Source organism: Rhinoderma darwinii, chromosome 5 (assembly GCF_050947455.1).
Source record: "Rhinoderma darwinii isolate aRhiDar2 chromosome 5, aRhiDar2.hap1, whole genome shotgun sequence".
NCBI lineage: Eukaryota > Metazoa > Chordata > Amphibia > Anura > Rhinodermatidae > Rhinoderma > Rhinoderma darwinii.
Genome location: NC_134691.1, coordinates 86,535,547 through 86,551,302, shown reverse-complemented (window position 1 = coordinate 86,551,302; position 15,756 = coordinate 86,535,547). Strand labels below are relative to the sequence as shown.

Below are 15,756 nucleotides of genomic sequence, written 5' to 3'. Positions count from 1 at the left end.
CTTCTTTGACGCGGGCGTCTTTTTTCCGCCTTTTGACAGCGGCGCGTAAAAAAAATGACCGTCGGCACAGAACATCGTAAGACCCATTCTAATGAATGGGCAGATGTTTGCCAACGCTTTTGAGCCGCATTTTCGGACGTAATTCGGGGCTAAAACGCCCGAATTACGTCCGTAAATAGGGTGTGTGAACCCAGCCTTAGTGACGCCCCTGGCTGCTAGTGCTGCATTGTTGGGTCACTTAGGAGGCCCAGCGATGCAGCTGAAAGCTGCGGACCGTCGGCCATGAGGAGTTTGCCGGGGGGGGGGGGCCCAATAAGAACTTTTGCATCGGGGCCCATGAGCCTTTAGCTACGCCCCTGAGACCCAGCGATGCATCTGAAAGCTGCGGGCCGTCGGCCATGAGAAGAAGTTGTGGGGGGACCCAAGAACAATTTTTACACCGGGGCACATGAGCCCCTGGCTGCATTATTACCATCTTATATCAATGCACCCTTAAACCCTTAAAGAGGACCTCTCAGCTCTCCTGACATGTATGTTTAGCTAAATACTTGTATTCCCATGAAATAACATGCTGGAACATCTTTAGGTAGAACACTGCTTTGTATCGTTCCTCTGTTATTCCTTCTGGCTTTACCATTCCCTTTATCAATAGGGTGTGTCTCTTCACATTCTGACACATAAGCACTGTTTAAACAGTGTCAGACTGCAGGGACACACTTCATTGTCAAGGAGAACTGTAACACCCAGTTGTCAATTGATTCAGACATTTCAAGGATGAACTACAGAGGAACGGCACAGCGCAGAGTTCTAAGGAAAGATGCGCCATAGTTCTTAATTTATGAGAAATACAAATTCTAAAACAGACATTTCAGGACAGGTGAGTGGAAGTGAGCATAAACAGATATCATACATTATGGAGAATTTATTAAGATTGGAGTTTCATACGACAATCCTAATATAAAGAAAGTTGGCGCAAGATGTGACATACGCCTCTTAATAAATGTGTTGCATCTTTTGACTGGCTGTGCCCCCATGACCGCGAATGTGAACCATTCATTCCCCCCATCGGCCATAAAAAAAAAAAAACATACTCACCTCACCACTCTTCTTCGCCACTCCGGGTCCCCTCAGTTTCCCTCAGCAATGCTGCGGCAATCTCACATACAATGTCCTGATCCTGTTTGCCATCAGGACTTTGTATTAGCTGCTGCATGCTGAGGGAGCGGTTTTGGTGAACATCCATTTTTTAAAATGTATTTTTTGTTTGATGGGTGGTAGTCTGATGGGGCGGTATTCCAAACTGGGGGCGGGGGCAAGGTACGTGGCCCAGCACAGACCTCTACCTTGCTACGCCCCACAGAGTTAAATCGAAATGTCCACTCTAATTTGTCAGGTCGCTTTGGCCCCATCCCATTTGGTAAACCATCCCCGCTGTTTACAAAAGGGGCTAGGACGGCGTTAAAAGGCCAAAAGTCGCAATGGGCCCTATTGTAACTTTTCGACGTCAGAAAACTGGCGTAAAAAGGTTGATAAATTCCCCATTGTGTTGTGGCAGATTAAGCCCATATGCATTCTATCTGTGCATATATTTTACATTCTGCTGTACTCATAAGCAAATTCACAGCTTGCTATGTAGAACTGAGTGACCTTAGGGTATGCTCACACGGCCTATTTTCGGCCGTATTTCGGGCCGTAAACGCCAGAAAAACGGCCGAAAAATCGGAAGCAGAACGCCTCCAAACATCTGCCCATTGATTTCAATGGGAAAAACGGTGTTCTGTTCTGACGGGGCGTTTTTTTGCAAGACGGCCGCGTAATAAAACGGCGACGAAAAAGAAGTGCAGGTCACTTCTTGGGAAGTTTTTGGAGCAGTTTTTCATAGACTCTATTGAAAACAGCTCCAAAAACGGCCGTAATAAACGCAGCTAAAAAAGCGGCGAAAAACGTGAGTGGCTTAAAAAACGTCTGAAAATCAGGAGCTGTTTTACCTTGAATTATTTTCAGACGTTTTTTTGCTAAGCGTGTGAACATACCCTTACTCTTATGCCTTTCTGCATATGCCAGCGTGTTCTTTTCAATGTCCTCTGTAGAACTGATATTTTCCTTTAGCAAGAAAAAGCTGTAATTAATATACATATAATTATATTTATATGACTTTACATCACACTTTGTCATGTTTAGGCTAAATGCACACGTTGCGTATCATGTGCGGATTTAACGCGCAGATTTTCATCCTCAGCGCAATACAGTACCAGCAAAGTAAATGAGATTTCAAGAAATCTCATCTACACGGTGCAAATTTCTTCTGCACGTAAATTGACCTGCGGTGCGTATTTTAAAATTCGAAGCATGTCAATTTATCTTGCGTTTCCGCTTACGAATTGTGTAAAAAATCTGTCTATTTTTAAGAAAGAACGCACCAAAACACGCAGCATAAAAACGTACCTATTTCCGCATTAAAATGTAAAAACCGCATTAGGTGAGGTCCTAGCTGCAGAATTCCGTGTGTATACCTGCGGTTTTGATGTGGATTTTCCTCATCAAATTACGCAACGTGTGCATTTAGCCTCATAGGGGATGTAATTAATATCAACTGTGCCAAACAGACAGATGGCAAAGAGAAATATATGAACACATATTCAAAGATGTCTATACTGTCATGTATGTTATACAACTGCTCCATGACCCATATATCACTCACCCGTGAAGAAATATTTGATTTTAAAAAGCTGCATAAATACCAGAGTGCCCAATAAATACATTTATAAGACAGGAAGTACCCCTAAATAGTTCGCTCAGATCATGCATTAAATATTAAGTAGTACATAAAAATATAAGTACACACATGTGAAAAGTGTATGTTATTATAGTAATACTATATATTATAGTATAATGTTATTATAGTATAAGGATCATTATTTCATATTTGTTATGTTTCTACAGAGGACAAGAAAATGTTTGTGCACGGATATTTTACCTAAAATAGTGATATAAATAATCTTTTAATAATGTTAATATTATGTATTTTACACATTGTGATATAACAAAGAAAAACAAAATAACACCAGTTCACCACCCCAAAAAAACAATACTAGAAATCATTTAGACAAGAGAATATACAAGATGGCGATAATGGGTTAATCTAGAGCTGAGGTCTCAAACAAGCGACCCGGGGGCCGCATGCGGCCCATGAATGTGTCATCTGCGGCCCGCTGACAGCAGCACAGCAGAGTGCAGGCCAAAAGAGGAGCACCTCATACACCCCCCCTGTAGATAGTGCCATGCCACACACCCCACCCTGTGGACAGCGCTGCACCCCCCTCTCTATAGATAGCTTCATTGGGGCTCCCTCTGGGAGCGGAATACCCAGCCTGAGTGCCCTGGTCGGGGATTCCGCTGATAGACGAGGCCTCTGACGTAACTGTTCATATATGGACAGTGACGTCATTGGCTCCTCCTAGACCAGAATTCCCAACCAGCGCGTTGCCGACGCACTGGTCAGGGATTCCGCAGATAGACGAGGCCTCTCATGTAACTGTCCATATATGAACAGTGACATCAGGGTCTCCTCCAGAAGAGGAATCCCCAGCCAAGGTGCCGGAAACGCAGAGGGGTGTGTGTGGCACTATCTACAAAGGGGTGTGTGTCACTCTCTACAGAGGGCACTGTGGAATTATCTACGGGGTGTGTGGCATTATCTACAGAGAGCACTGGGGAATTATGTAGGGGCGGGTTGCAGTATCTACAGAGAACACTGTGGCAGTATCTACAGAGGGCACTGTGGCACTATTTTAAAAAGGGGCTGCCCAATCTTGACATTCATGTGTCTGCCAAATGCTGCCAACTGAGCAGCCAGACTGCATTTAGCGACGCTTAAACTGGATTGTTAAAATAAGCACGTGGAATAAACTTTCCAGTAAATTTAAATCTAGCGGTATTATTATAGTAATGTAGTATTATAGTAATGTAGTATTGTTATAGTAAAGTAGTATTATTCTAATAATATAGTATTGTTATAGTAGTTCAAATAACTAATTGAATAACAATAATTTTGTATTTTATCAAATTTGAAAGTAATGTGCGGCCCATTTACCCGGCCGAGTTTGAGACCCCTGATCTAGAGGGTAATTATGGTTCCCGCTATGCAGCAGGAGTTCAGGATGGCTCTACACGTTAATGTTTTAAGCCTTATGCACATATCGAGCCATGTACACGGGGCCTGTGTGGTGACACACAGACTCCCTGCGGTTCCATATACAAAGCCGTTGCACTCCACATGCCGCCATATGGTACCTATGTACAGCACCGCATTGTCCCAAATTACGAATTATTGTAGGAAAAATACCTACATAATATAGCATAGCAGAAATCTTACCAGAAGCCTGTGCCTCTTCTCTCTCTTTCTGCTCCTGCTCCACCCTCCCCTTTCTGTTGACTTTTATGGGCAGCAGTATCTTTGTGTATCTGTCTCACTCTGCTCCTGCTTCCCCTCCCCTCTCCATAGACTTGTATGCAGCGTCTCTGTTGCTGACTCACTCTTTCTCTCTGTGCTCCCTCCACTTGCTCCCCCTCCTCTCTCCATAGACTTGTATAGGCAGGCAGCGAAGAGACACACCCCCACTTTCTGCAGCCGTCAATTCTGCTCTGTAACCAGGGACGGACGTTGCTTGACAACAGGGGGTGGACAGCAGATTATAGGAGGGGAGACACCTAGTGGCAGTAACTTCACACAGAATTTGCATGGATAAAACAACTACATTTTAACAGTAATTAAATTAGAAAGTTGATATATATTAGGTATACCATTAGATTAATACACACAAAATAGTCCGAAACATGTGTAATTGTAACTGGGTACTCATAGGTGTTAGATCTCCCCCACATATTGATAGAAAATTCCATGAATAGTATAATTCAAAGCACAAGAAAAAGAGTCCAATACTATCATATCTATAAATACCATATTTTATTAAATTACATATAAAACTAACAATATATTCCATAAAAGACACAGACTACAAAAGAGGATTTCAGTACAAAATCACATTGTTACATAAGAAATGGCTGTTATAGGTCATATCCATACTATAACCGTATATATCATATTTATAACCCAAAGATTTTATAATTAGAACGTGGAAGGGATATTGGGGGAAAGTACAAGTCATATTTTGTGTAGACCATGCTATCTGTCACGTATATATTAGCCACCAGCACTAGTCCAAAAGGCTATATGTATCTATTGTCTCAAAGGGAATACATGTAACTGTAACACCAGCGACGGGTCCCACTCCTGCCAGAGGTCCCTGCCGCCAGGTCCTATACCTTGCTCGGCGGTCTCTTCTATCGTGTGGCCGCGAATGTCCTCTGACGTCTTCTGCTCGCGGCCGCCGGATCCCAAGTTCGCAAAATTAAAAAATTACACAGTCACCCCTGCTGCTCCCCAGGACTATCTAAGGCACCTCCACCATCTCTCAGGTGCCTGAGCAATTTTGAAACAACTTACAGTTACGCTGCGAAGGTTCCTGTATGCACCTGATCCTGTCCGCTATCAGTCTGTATCCAGTTGTTCGCTACCAGTCTGTATCTTGTGATCCGCTACCAGTCTGTATCCAGTGATCAGCTACCAGCCTGCATCCAGGAGTCTGGCACCAGCCTGTATCCAGTAATCCGGCACCAGCCTGTATCCAGTATTCCAGCACCGGCCTACATCCAGTGATCTGCTACCAGCCTGTTTCCAGTAGTCGGGCACCAGCCAGTATCCATTAATCCGCTACTAGCCTGTATCCAGTATTCCAGCACCAGCCTGCATCCAGTGATCTGCTATCAGTCTGCATCCAGTGGTCTGGCACCAGCCTGTATCCAGTAATCTGGCACCAGCCTGTATCCATTAATCCGGCACCAGCACCTGCATCCATTAATCCGCTACCAGCCTGTATCCATTAATCCAGTACCACCCTGCATCCAGTAGTCTGACACCAGTCTGCATCCAGTAGTCTGACACCAGCCTGCATTCAGTAGTTCGGCACCAGCCTGCATTCAGTAATTCGGCACCAGCCTGCATCCAATAGTCCAGCAGCAGCCTGTATCCAGTATCCACTAGCTGCCTATGTCCATCTACCTCCTTGTATCCAGCAGCCAGCTACCTGTCTGCGTTCCACTGTCTGCATCCAGCTGCTGTCAAGGTACCATCTACCTGTGCATGTCTAGCACCTCTCTGGCCAGCAGCTACTCCGCCAGGACCACCTCACGAGGTGGCGATCTGCCCGCAGGGAAGACCAGATCCCTGTATAGGAGTTAAAGGGGTCCATAAAACTTCTGGTTGTTACAATAACAGTAAACGCTGAACAGTTACAAGCGATTGGGATGAAAAGTGTACAACATACACAGGTGTGCAGAGTTTGGAGACGGCACCAATGGTTTCTCGGCGCATGCGTCCAGGGAAGCAAAGCCCTCCCCACTTCCGGCTAACGACGTTGTTGCGCATTCCTTGCCCATTGGTGCTTTGTAGAGCACATTGTTTCTTCTGTCTGGCTGATTACTTAGAACTGTGGGTAAGGTACACTTTTCATTCCGATCGCTTGTAACTCTTTAGCGGTTGCTGTTATATGTATTCCCTTTGAGACAATAGATACATATAGCCTTTTGGACTAGTGCTGGTGGCTAATATACATGTGACAGATAGCACGGTCTACGCATTATATGACTTGTACTTTCCCCAATATCTCTTCTACGTTATAATTATAAAACCTTTGGGTTATAAATATGATATATACGGTTATAGTATGGATATGACCAATAACAGCCATTTCTTATGTAACAAAGTGATTTTGTACTGGAATCCTCTTTTCTAGCCTGTGTCTTTTATTATATGTATCGTTAGTTTTATATGTCATTTAATAAAATATGGTATTTATAGATATATGATAGTATTGGATTTTTTTTCTTGTGCTTTGGATTATACTATTGGATTAGTAGTTGGGAAAGTCCATTTAAGCTTCTGTTATGTGTATAGAGTTCTATGCTGATCTATCTGCAGCTGCTGCTCCCTGGTTAGCAATTACAAACAAACCCTGTGTGTAGCCTGATCCCGCAGCCATATATTTCCCTCTGCTTCTTCCTACCCTACTCCTGAACACTAGGGGCATCTGCGGTCAGTGTAGGTTAGAGTTATACTCACACAGCATGTTGTATATGTCTGAAACTTCTGTGTTGTCAAAAATCACAGCTTGCATAGCAAAGTTAGGCCTGATGCACACTTGTAGGGGAGCACGGGACGAAAATTCAGGTGACTGTCTAAGGCTGCCAGCGGCTGGCCGTGCCCATAATTCCGTATCCATGAGGCGTAATTGTGTGAGCGGGAATCACAGGCACACCAGCAACAAAATTGAGAGTAAGGGGAGAGAGTGAGAGAGCATGCTTTACAAGGAATGTCCACTGAACTTGCAGCTCCACAAACAAGCACGTCAGAGAAAGTAGGTCTTCAAAAATTAAAGGAGACAAGGCAGAATTAGCCAATAACATAGCGATTTGATCCTTTGAGGGTACATAGATATAAATCAAACATCAATAACATTAAAATCACTGACAGGTGAAGTGAATAACATTGATTATATTGTTATAATGGCACCTGTCAAGAGGTGGGATATATTAGGCAGCAAGTGAACAGTCAGTTCTTGAAGTTGATGTGTTGGAAGAAGGAAAAATGGGCAACTGTACGGATCTGAGCGACTTTGACAAGGGACAAATTGTGATGGCTAGAAGACTGGATCACAGCATCTCCAAAACGGCAGGTCTTCCTGCATGTAGTGGTTAGTACCTACCAAAAGTTGCCCTAGTAAGGACAATTAGTGAACTGGCAACAGGGTCATAGGCACCCTAGACCATCCTCCACTGGAAAAAGCTGTTCTCTTCTGATGAATCACATTTTGTTTAATGTTATGTGGACGGCCGAGTGCATGTGCGTCACTTACCTGAAATAGAGATGGCACCAGCATGCAGTGTAAGAAGAAGGCACGCTAGCGGAGGCGGTGTGATGCTCTGGGCAATGATCTACTGGGATACCATGGCATTCGTGTGGATGTTACTTTGACATGTAAAACCTACCTAAACCTTGTCGCAGACCAAGTGCACTCATTCATGGCAGAGGTATTTCCTAATGGCAGTGGCCTCTTTCAGCTGAATAATGTGCCCTCCCACACTACAAAAATTGTTCAGGGATGGCTTTAGGAACATGACAAAGAGTTCAAGGTGTTGACTTGTCCTCCAAATTCCCTAGATCCATATCCAATTGCGCATCTGTGGGATGTGTGGGAAAATCAAGTTCAATCCATGGTAACAATACCTCACCACTTACGGGACTTAAAGGAGCTGCTACTGACATCTTGGTAGCAGATACCACAGGACACCTTCAAACGTCTTATGGAGTCCATGCCTCAATGGGTCAGGGCTGTTTTAGCGGTACAAGTGGGATTTACAAAATATTAGGCAGGTGGTTTAAATGTTACATCTGATCAGTATATATAGCTTAAAGGGATTTTCCAGGCCCTAAAAATTGATGGCCTATCCTAAGGATGGGCCATCAATAACTGATCGCTCGGGGTCCGACTGCCGTGACCCTGTCGATCAGCTGTTTTGAAGGGGCTGCAGTGCTCGTATGAGTGCTGCTTCCCCTTCATTGCGGTCACTGCTCGTATTGTGAGTGGCCGACAGAGCAGTAGCGGCGATCTACAGTAATACAGCCTTCCCCCATTGAAGTGAATGGGAGAAGGCTGTAATACTGTGAACCACCGCTACTGCTGTGTCGGCTATTCACAGTACGAGCAGTGACTGGAATGAAGGGGAAGCAATGCTCGTACAAGCACTGACGCACCTTCAAAACAGCTGATCGGTGGGGGTCCCGGCACTCGGACCCCGAGCGATCAGCTATTGATGGCCCATCCTGAGGATAGGCCATCAAAATCCCTTTAAAATATTTTTTTTCTATTACAAAGATGCACATATCATTTAAGTAATTTGCTAACATATTTACAATCATCTTACGGATACTACAAGGTATGCAGCATATTGTGTCTTTGGTGGTTAACATTTTTTTTTGCATATCAATACAAATATCATATCATCTGTTATACCGAGTCAAATGAACATGCTACAATTTCCAAGGGTGTACCATCGTTGAGGCGATGTGAGAACTTAAAGGGGCAGCCTGATAAGGACAAACCTTTTTTTTAAAATAAGCCAGTTTGGTGATCAACCTAGGTCCGGCGCCAGAAGAAGCAATGGCTAGCATTACATTGCGGGCAAATGTAGCATTACATGCCAGCTATTCAAATAAACGGCCGTCCATTTAATACCTGGATCCGCCGGGCCTTACAGAGCATCTCTCCGTTCTGGCACAACGAGGGGGTCCAAGCGGGGGACCCCCCCTCTATGATGTCCATAAGTTCTAATAGGGCATATGGACTAACCTTTTAACCTCAGGCAGCACCCTTCCATGGCTGCAAAGTAGGAAGCACGTTGAGGGATATACAATCTCTCCATGTACTTTTCAGTCCCTGATTTGGAGTGCAGAAGGACAGTGAAAACGCACCATTTTAACCTTTTGCAACAAAGCTAAAAGCTATCACACCACACCTCACAGTATCGGCAAATTGTCCTCTATTACTGATCTCCGTCTTAGTTAAGGCCCTAGAAAAGTCCACGAGTCAAGTTCACACACAGGAACAAACAAACAAGTGAATCAGGTCAGTCGAACATTGTATAAGAGTGTTCCAAAGGGCAGTACTTGCACCATATTCATATACGCCCATGCAAAACTTTTGAGAATTTTAATTTATACTATCTAAGCTACCAAATTATTATATGATTATTATATGATACATGATAAAAGTGTGTGATGTGTTTTTCACTCGTTCTTTTAAATGTTTTCAGTCTCACAGTCAGGAATCAAGAGGATGAGAGAACAAGAAGGTCTTCTAATGAAATCAGAGGCGCTGGCATACCAAACTGTGAAGAAAGGTAAGAAGGAGCTCTGTGCGCTGTGTTGAGCTGTGGCAGCACCACTCTTGTCTATGGGCTGTGTGTGGTATTGTGGCTGCCATATCAGACATGTCCTATTAACAACAATAGAACTGTCTCAAACAACTCCTTTCATTATTTCAATTGGCAAAATACTCAGGGTATCAATATGGATTGAAGCCTAATGGCATTTCCATTGCCCCACTTCTATCATTTAATTTTTTTAAATGGCTAAAACCATGCAACCTCCTGTAATGCAAAAAAAAAGTCAGAGGCTTTATTTTGCCAAGTCTAAATGAATAGGGCTGGTCTAATAGTCAATCTTATGGTAGAAGTACATCAAGTAAGTCTTGACTTTGTATTTTCTTTAGTCCAACCCCTACTCTTGAAGATGTGTACTCTTGGGGCCAGTCATTCGATAAACTTATGAATACTCCTGCGGGAAGAAATGCTTTCCGGGAATTTCTCAGAACAGAATTCAGTGAGGAGAACATGCTTTTCTGGATGGCTTGTGAAGATCTAAAAAAGGAAGCCAACAAAAATGTGATAGAAGAGAAAGCCCGGCTAATATATGAGGACTACATCTCCATTTTATCTCCTAAAGAGGTACGTTCTGCTTACATACAGTACGTTCTGATATTTTCCATATGTCTTGAATCATTTGAGTAGCATTATGCTAACTCACCAGCAATATTCTAGCAGTGTCTTTTGTTTCTTCCCAGCTCAGTTGCATCTATACATCTATACATATATGAACCCCTTCATTATGGGCAGCTCTGTCACTTGATCTCAGTCTGACCCTCAAAATAGACAATGCTCTCATGTGTGGCTGACTTCCTGTGAACTACAGGATTACATCAAACCCCTCCTGGCAGCTTTGAGACCCTTCCTCTCCCCACCCACCTACACCCTCCTTGTTACACTGTATGTCCCACTATTCATATAGTCAGTGGCGTAACTACTGCTGTAGCAACCATAGCAGCTGCTATGGGGCCCGCGGCATGAGGGGGCCCATGCCGCCAGCCGTCACGGCCCCCCCCATGCCCAGAGGCACCGCTAGCGCTGCTACAGCGGTTGCGACACCACATTCAAAAGTGTCTGCATCCTACACAGATGCTATTGAGCACTATGACTGTCACGAGGGGTCTGTGGACCCACTGGGTTGTACCGCCTTGGCGGTAAGACAGCTGGGCAAGAGGGCGCAGGTGAATGTCTATAGTTCATATAGGTACCTGTGGCAGCTCAGACAGCAGCAAGGCAGGCTCGGCTAGGACTAGGCAGCAGTTAGACGTCAGGCGAGGTGAAGCAGGTAAGACGTTGATACAGCACGACATGACTTTGGCACAGCACAGTGCTCGACCAGGATGGTATGGAATGCTAGGGACAGGAACAGGTAACACACTAGGAGGCCATCACATAGACAAACTAGGGAACAACAACAACGCTCAGGCATCAAAGCAGGGGGCTGGACCCCTCTAACAGTCCAGAGTACTCACGGGTCAAAGTTCGTCAAAAGGTCCGGTGCGGTCCTACGGGATCCGGCTGAGGTGAGTGGACGCTGGCGTCTCCTGAGGAGGAGGTTGGGGCCAGCGCTTGCCGACTCGTGGCTGTCAGGAGGGGACCGGAGCTGACAGCCCGCAGCCACGGACATTACAATGACAGAGCATATAACAGTGGCGTAGCTCTAGGGGTCGCAACTGTCATACAGGGCCCCTGTAGCCACACAGCCCTGACCGTGCTGGTCCCGCTTCCTGAATGCTGGATCAAGAAGCTGACGACTCCTTGCTCCAACATTCACTCTGCCGTGAGCGGCTCGGCGCAGGAAGGCGCGATGTAGTGACGTCATCCTGCCTGTCTGCGCCGAGTCACTCACAGCACAGACCAGAGAAGAAATACCCGCCACCCGTCGTGGGAACGGGAATAAGTAAGCAATTATGTTATTTTTCTATTAGGCACTATGTGGCACTTGCGGCCGAAATACGTCCGTCAATTACGGACGTAATGACCTCGTGTGATCATACCCTTACGCAGCGGACATACGCTGCGTGAAAAATCACGGACAATCTGAACGGGCCCATTGACTAACATAGGTCTGTGCGAGGCGCGTGAAAATCACGCACGTAGCACGGACGTATTATACGTTCGTCTGAATAAGCCCTAAATGTGGTATTTTATTGACTAGTTTTTCACTGAGTTGATTAAATGGATGCCATGAATATCCAGTACTTAAAATATCATATAGGATATCACAACACATAAAAGTAATACAACATGCAGCTTTATGATATCCAGTGCTCATTGGATTCATACGGAAATATTTCACCAGGGTCTAGAAATATTGAGCTATTCCACTAAGGGGAATATTCTGTAATGTAGCAGTGTAATCTCTGATGATGCTGACAGATGTATCTCATACTGATGGATAAACAAGCCATAGCTGGACGTGTGATCACATCAGTCGTGACATATGAACAGAATCACATATGGAACAGTCTCATCACAGCTCTTGGGACCGGGCTAAGCACTATTATTAGGATCCCAATATTTCAGCTACAACAATAAAATAAAAATAGATTAGAACGCTATTAAATTGTGAAGATATACCCTGTACAAAGATCTTCTCTGTTTATAAACAATGGAAAGACATTTAAGACCATCTCCATGTGAGATCCCCAAGGGGCAATTCTTAAGGTCTGGTGAGAAAGAGAATAATTATTCTCAAAACAGTTTGACCTTTCAGGTATTATATTCTCAGACAATATAAGATGGAATGATTAACAGTATTCGAGATAAGAAAACAAAGCTGTCAATCATCAGAGTTGCTTACCGTAAATCATTTTTGTATATCGAGATCGTGGCTTATTATAGCACAGCATGCACAGCCACGACTCTGCTCGCAGTGAGGGGGGATCAGTTAGGGGTCGTCTTCTTTGTGGAAAGGTTGCAGCAACAAAGAATTAAAGAAATCCACTCCTCTTTCTTTTTCAGGTCAGCCTGGACTCCAGAGTGCGAGAAGTCATCAACAGGAACATGTTGGAACCCTCACAACACACGTTTGATGACGCTCAACTCCAGATCTACACCTTAATGCACAGAGACTCTTACCCACGTTTCATGAACTCTGTAATTTACAAAAACCTTCTTCAGACCTTATCGGAAAACACCGCCGAGTCTTAGTTCTTTCACCGTTTTGTGTTTGTTTTGTTTTTTATTGTCATTTTTATTTATTTAAAGCAAACGGAAAAATGGGTATTACACCTGGCAGGGAGTTTAGAGCTACTATGATATTCACCTGATAATTCTACTCAGGCATATTTTAATATGGACTATGTTACATTGTCTCCGGCTGAGGGCTCATTGCCATGCCTGTTGCAGCTAGTGATCAATTTTAGTGATATTTTCCAAATAAGAAAAAATAAAAAGATGGAAACATTTTTAAATGATAGAATATATATAGTAGTTGTATTTTTACAACCGTACTTAGAATATGTTCAAAGACAAGCGTTACCCTGGTGGAAGTGCCTTGATGTGTTTATGTCTATTTCCTAGGACTAGATTGGACTATTACACTAAGACAATGTATATGATCTGAAAATTTATCTGTTTATAAAGGAGGGTACTTCCACTTGTCTTCGGGGATATATGTTTGTGTGTATGTGTATATATAGCTACGCTTATGTACGTACACACAACAAACAAGCAGTGTGCCGACGGGAACAGTTTCCGTGGGCACGGAACAAATCTGGCTTTTAGTTGAAGGCCAGTGATTCTAATATCAACAATTAATGTGTGAATGATTTAAAGGGTTTTAAATAAATATTCACTTTTCCTCTTTTGCATTGGGATAATGAAAAGTAGAATATGGACATTTACACAAGCCAACGATTCTAAACTGTAATAAAGCACAATAGTTTTATCCAAACAATGGTGTTGTTTTCCTATAGAAAGCTGAATGTAAGCATTAACCCCTTGCCACCGCAGCCATTTTTCAGTTTTTTATTTTAGTTTTTTCCTCCCTGCCTTCCAAAAGCCATAACTTTTCTGTCGACAAAGCCATAAAGTCTTGTTTTTTTTGCGAGTGTAATTTTCAATGGCACCATTAAAAACAGCGATTTGGCCACTGTTTCTTAGGTTCCGTTTTACAGCGTTCACCGAAATCTAAAAATGACATGTTAACATTATTCTGCAGGTCATTACGATTACAGTGATACCAAATTTATATATATTTTTTTTTTATGTTTTACCAATTTTACAAAGACAAAACTATCTGTTAAAAAAAAATTGTTGTGTCGCCATATTCTGAGAGCCATAACTTTTTTATTGTTCCGTCAACTAAGAGGTATGAGGGATTGGTTTTTGCAGGGCGAGCTGTCGTTTTTATTGGTGCCATTTTTGGGAACATACAACTTTTTGATTACTTATTATTCCTTTTTTTTTTGGAGCTAAGATGGCCTAAAATAGCAATTCTGGCTTTTTATTATTTTACAATTTTTCATTCACCCTGCGGGTTAAATAACTTTATATTAAGATATTTCAGACGCACCGATACCAATTATGTTTGGGAATTAGTTTCTTTTACATTACTTCAGGAGAAAAATGGGAAAAGTGTTTTGTTTTTTTTAAAGTTTTAATATTTTAATCTGTTACAAAAAAACTGTATTTAACGGTTGCGAATATATTTTTTTTTAGTCCCCCTAGAAGACTTGAACAAGCGATTGCTTGATTGCTGGTACAATACACTGCAATAATTATGTATTGCAGTGTATGGTAATTTTTACCAACTCGGCTTAATAGGAGCAAAAAAATGGCAGATCTCGGGGCCATCAATAGGCTTAATTTAATGGCTTAGCTGCCACAGTTGTTATTGACCACGGCATCTAAGTGGTTAAACGGCCAGGAGTAAAGTTATTTCCAATACCAACTGTTAAAGTGAAGTGTGCCATGAGCCCGCTCCATACTTCCCTTTTCCCGGCCATGACGTACAGTTAGGTCAAATGTCAGGAAGGGGTTAAAGGACCACACTTGGCGAAATAATACATTGTGTTTTGCCTAGTGCAGGGACTGAGGGCGGTGAATGACACAGGAATTCTCTCTTTTGTGTTCTTTATACCCCTGTGTCATACCCTGCACTAGGTAGAACACAGTATTCAGAAATCTAGTAGTGTTCTTTATACCCCTGTGTCATACCCTGCACTAGGTAGAACACAGTATTCAGAAATCTAGTAGTGTTCTTTAAATCCTTATATCACAAGAAATCATACGTGTAGGGGAATATAGTTTTAGTACTTACTACAGGTGCATTCATTTGCTCTAATAAATAATTCCTTCTCCACGCTGTTTCCATATCTGTGGTCCAAATACACTACACGGCCAAAAGTATCTGGAAATCCTTCCTAACTATCGAATTCAGGCTTTCAGCCACACCCTTTGCAAATAGGTAAAAAACATCAAGCACACAGCCGCGCAATCTCCATAGATAAAAAAAAACTAAAACCATTGCGAGTAGTATGGGTTGTACAGAAGGGCTCAGTGACTAAACGTCATTGGATGCCACAAGTTAGTTTGTCAAATCTCAGATCTGCTACATCTGCTCCTGACAACTGTAAGTGCTAAAATTGTGAAGTGGAAGTGTCTAGGAGTAATAGTTCAGCCACAAAGCGTAGAACCACATAAACATGACAGTGCAGGGCCGAGAGCTAAATGCGTGTGCCGTGTAAAATCACTCCAAACATCTGCTGC

At 43.1% G+C, this 15,756-nt stretch overlaps 1 protein-coding gene across 1 annotated transcript in view; it reads left to right on the top strand.

The window, feature by feature from the left end:
• RGS20 (regulator of G protein signaling 20) overlaps positions 1 to 13,945 on the top strand; it is a 78,318-nt gene extending 64,373 nt beyond the window's left edge. Inside the window, exons 3-5 of the mRNA XM_075828326.1 lie at positions 9,931 to 10,017; positions 10,389 to 10,623; positions 13,006 to 13,945. Of these exons, the coding sequence (XP_075684441.1) occupies positions 9,931 to 10,017; positions 10,389 to 10,623; positions 13,006 to 13,194 (511 nt within the window). The 3' untranslated portion in view covers positions 13,195 to 13,945. The remainder of the gene's footprint in view (positions 1 to 9,930; positions 10,018 to 10,388; positions 10,624 to 13,005) is intronic.
• The last annotated feature ends 1,811 nt before the right edge of the window (positions 13,946 to 15,756 follow it).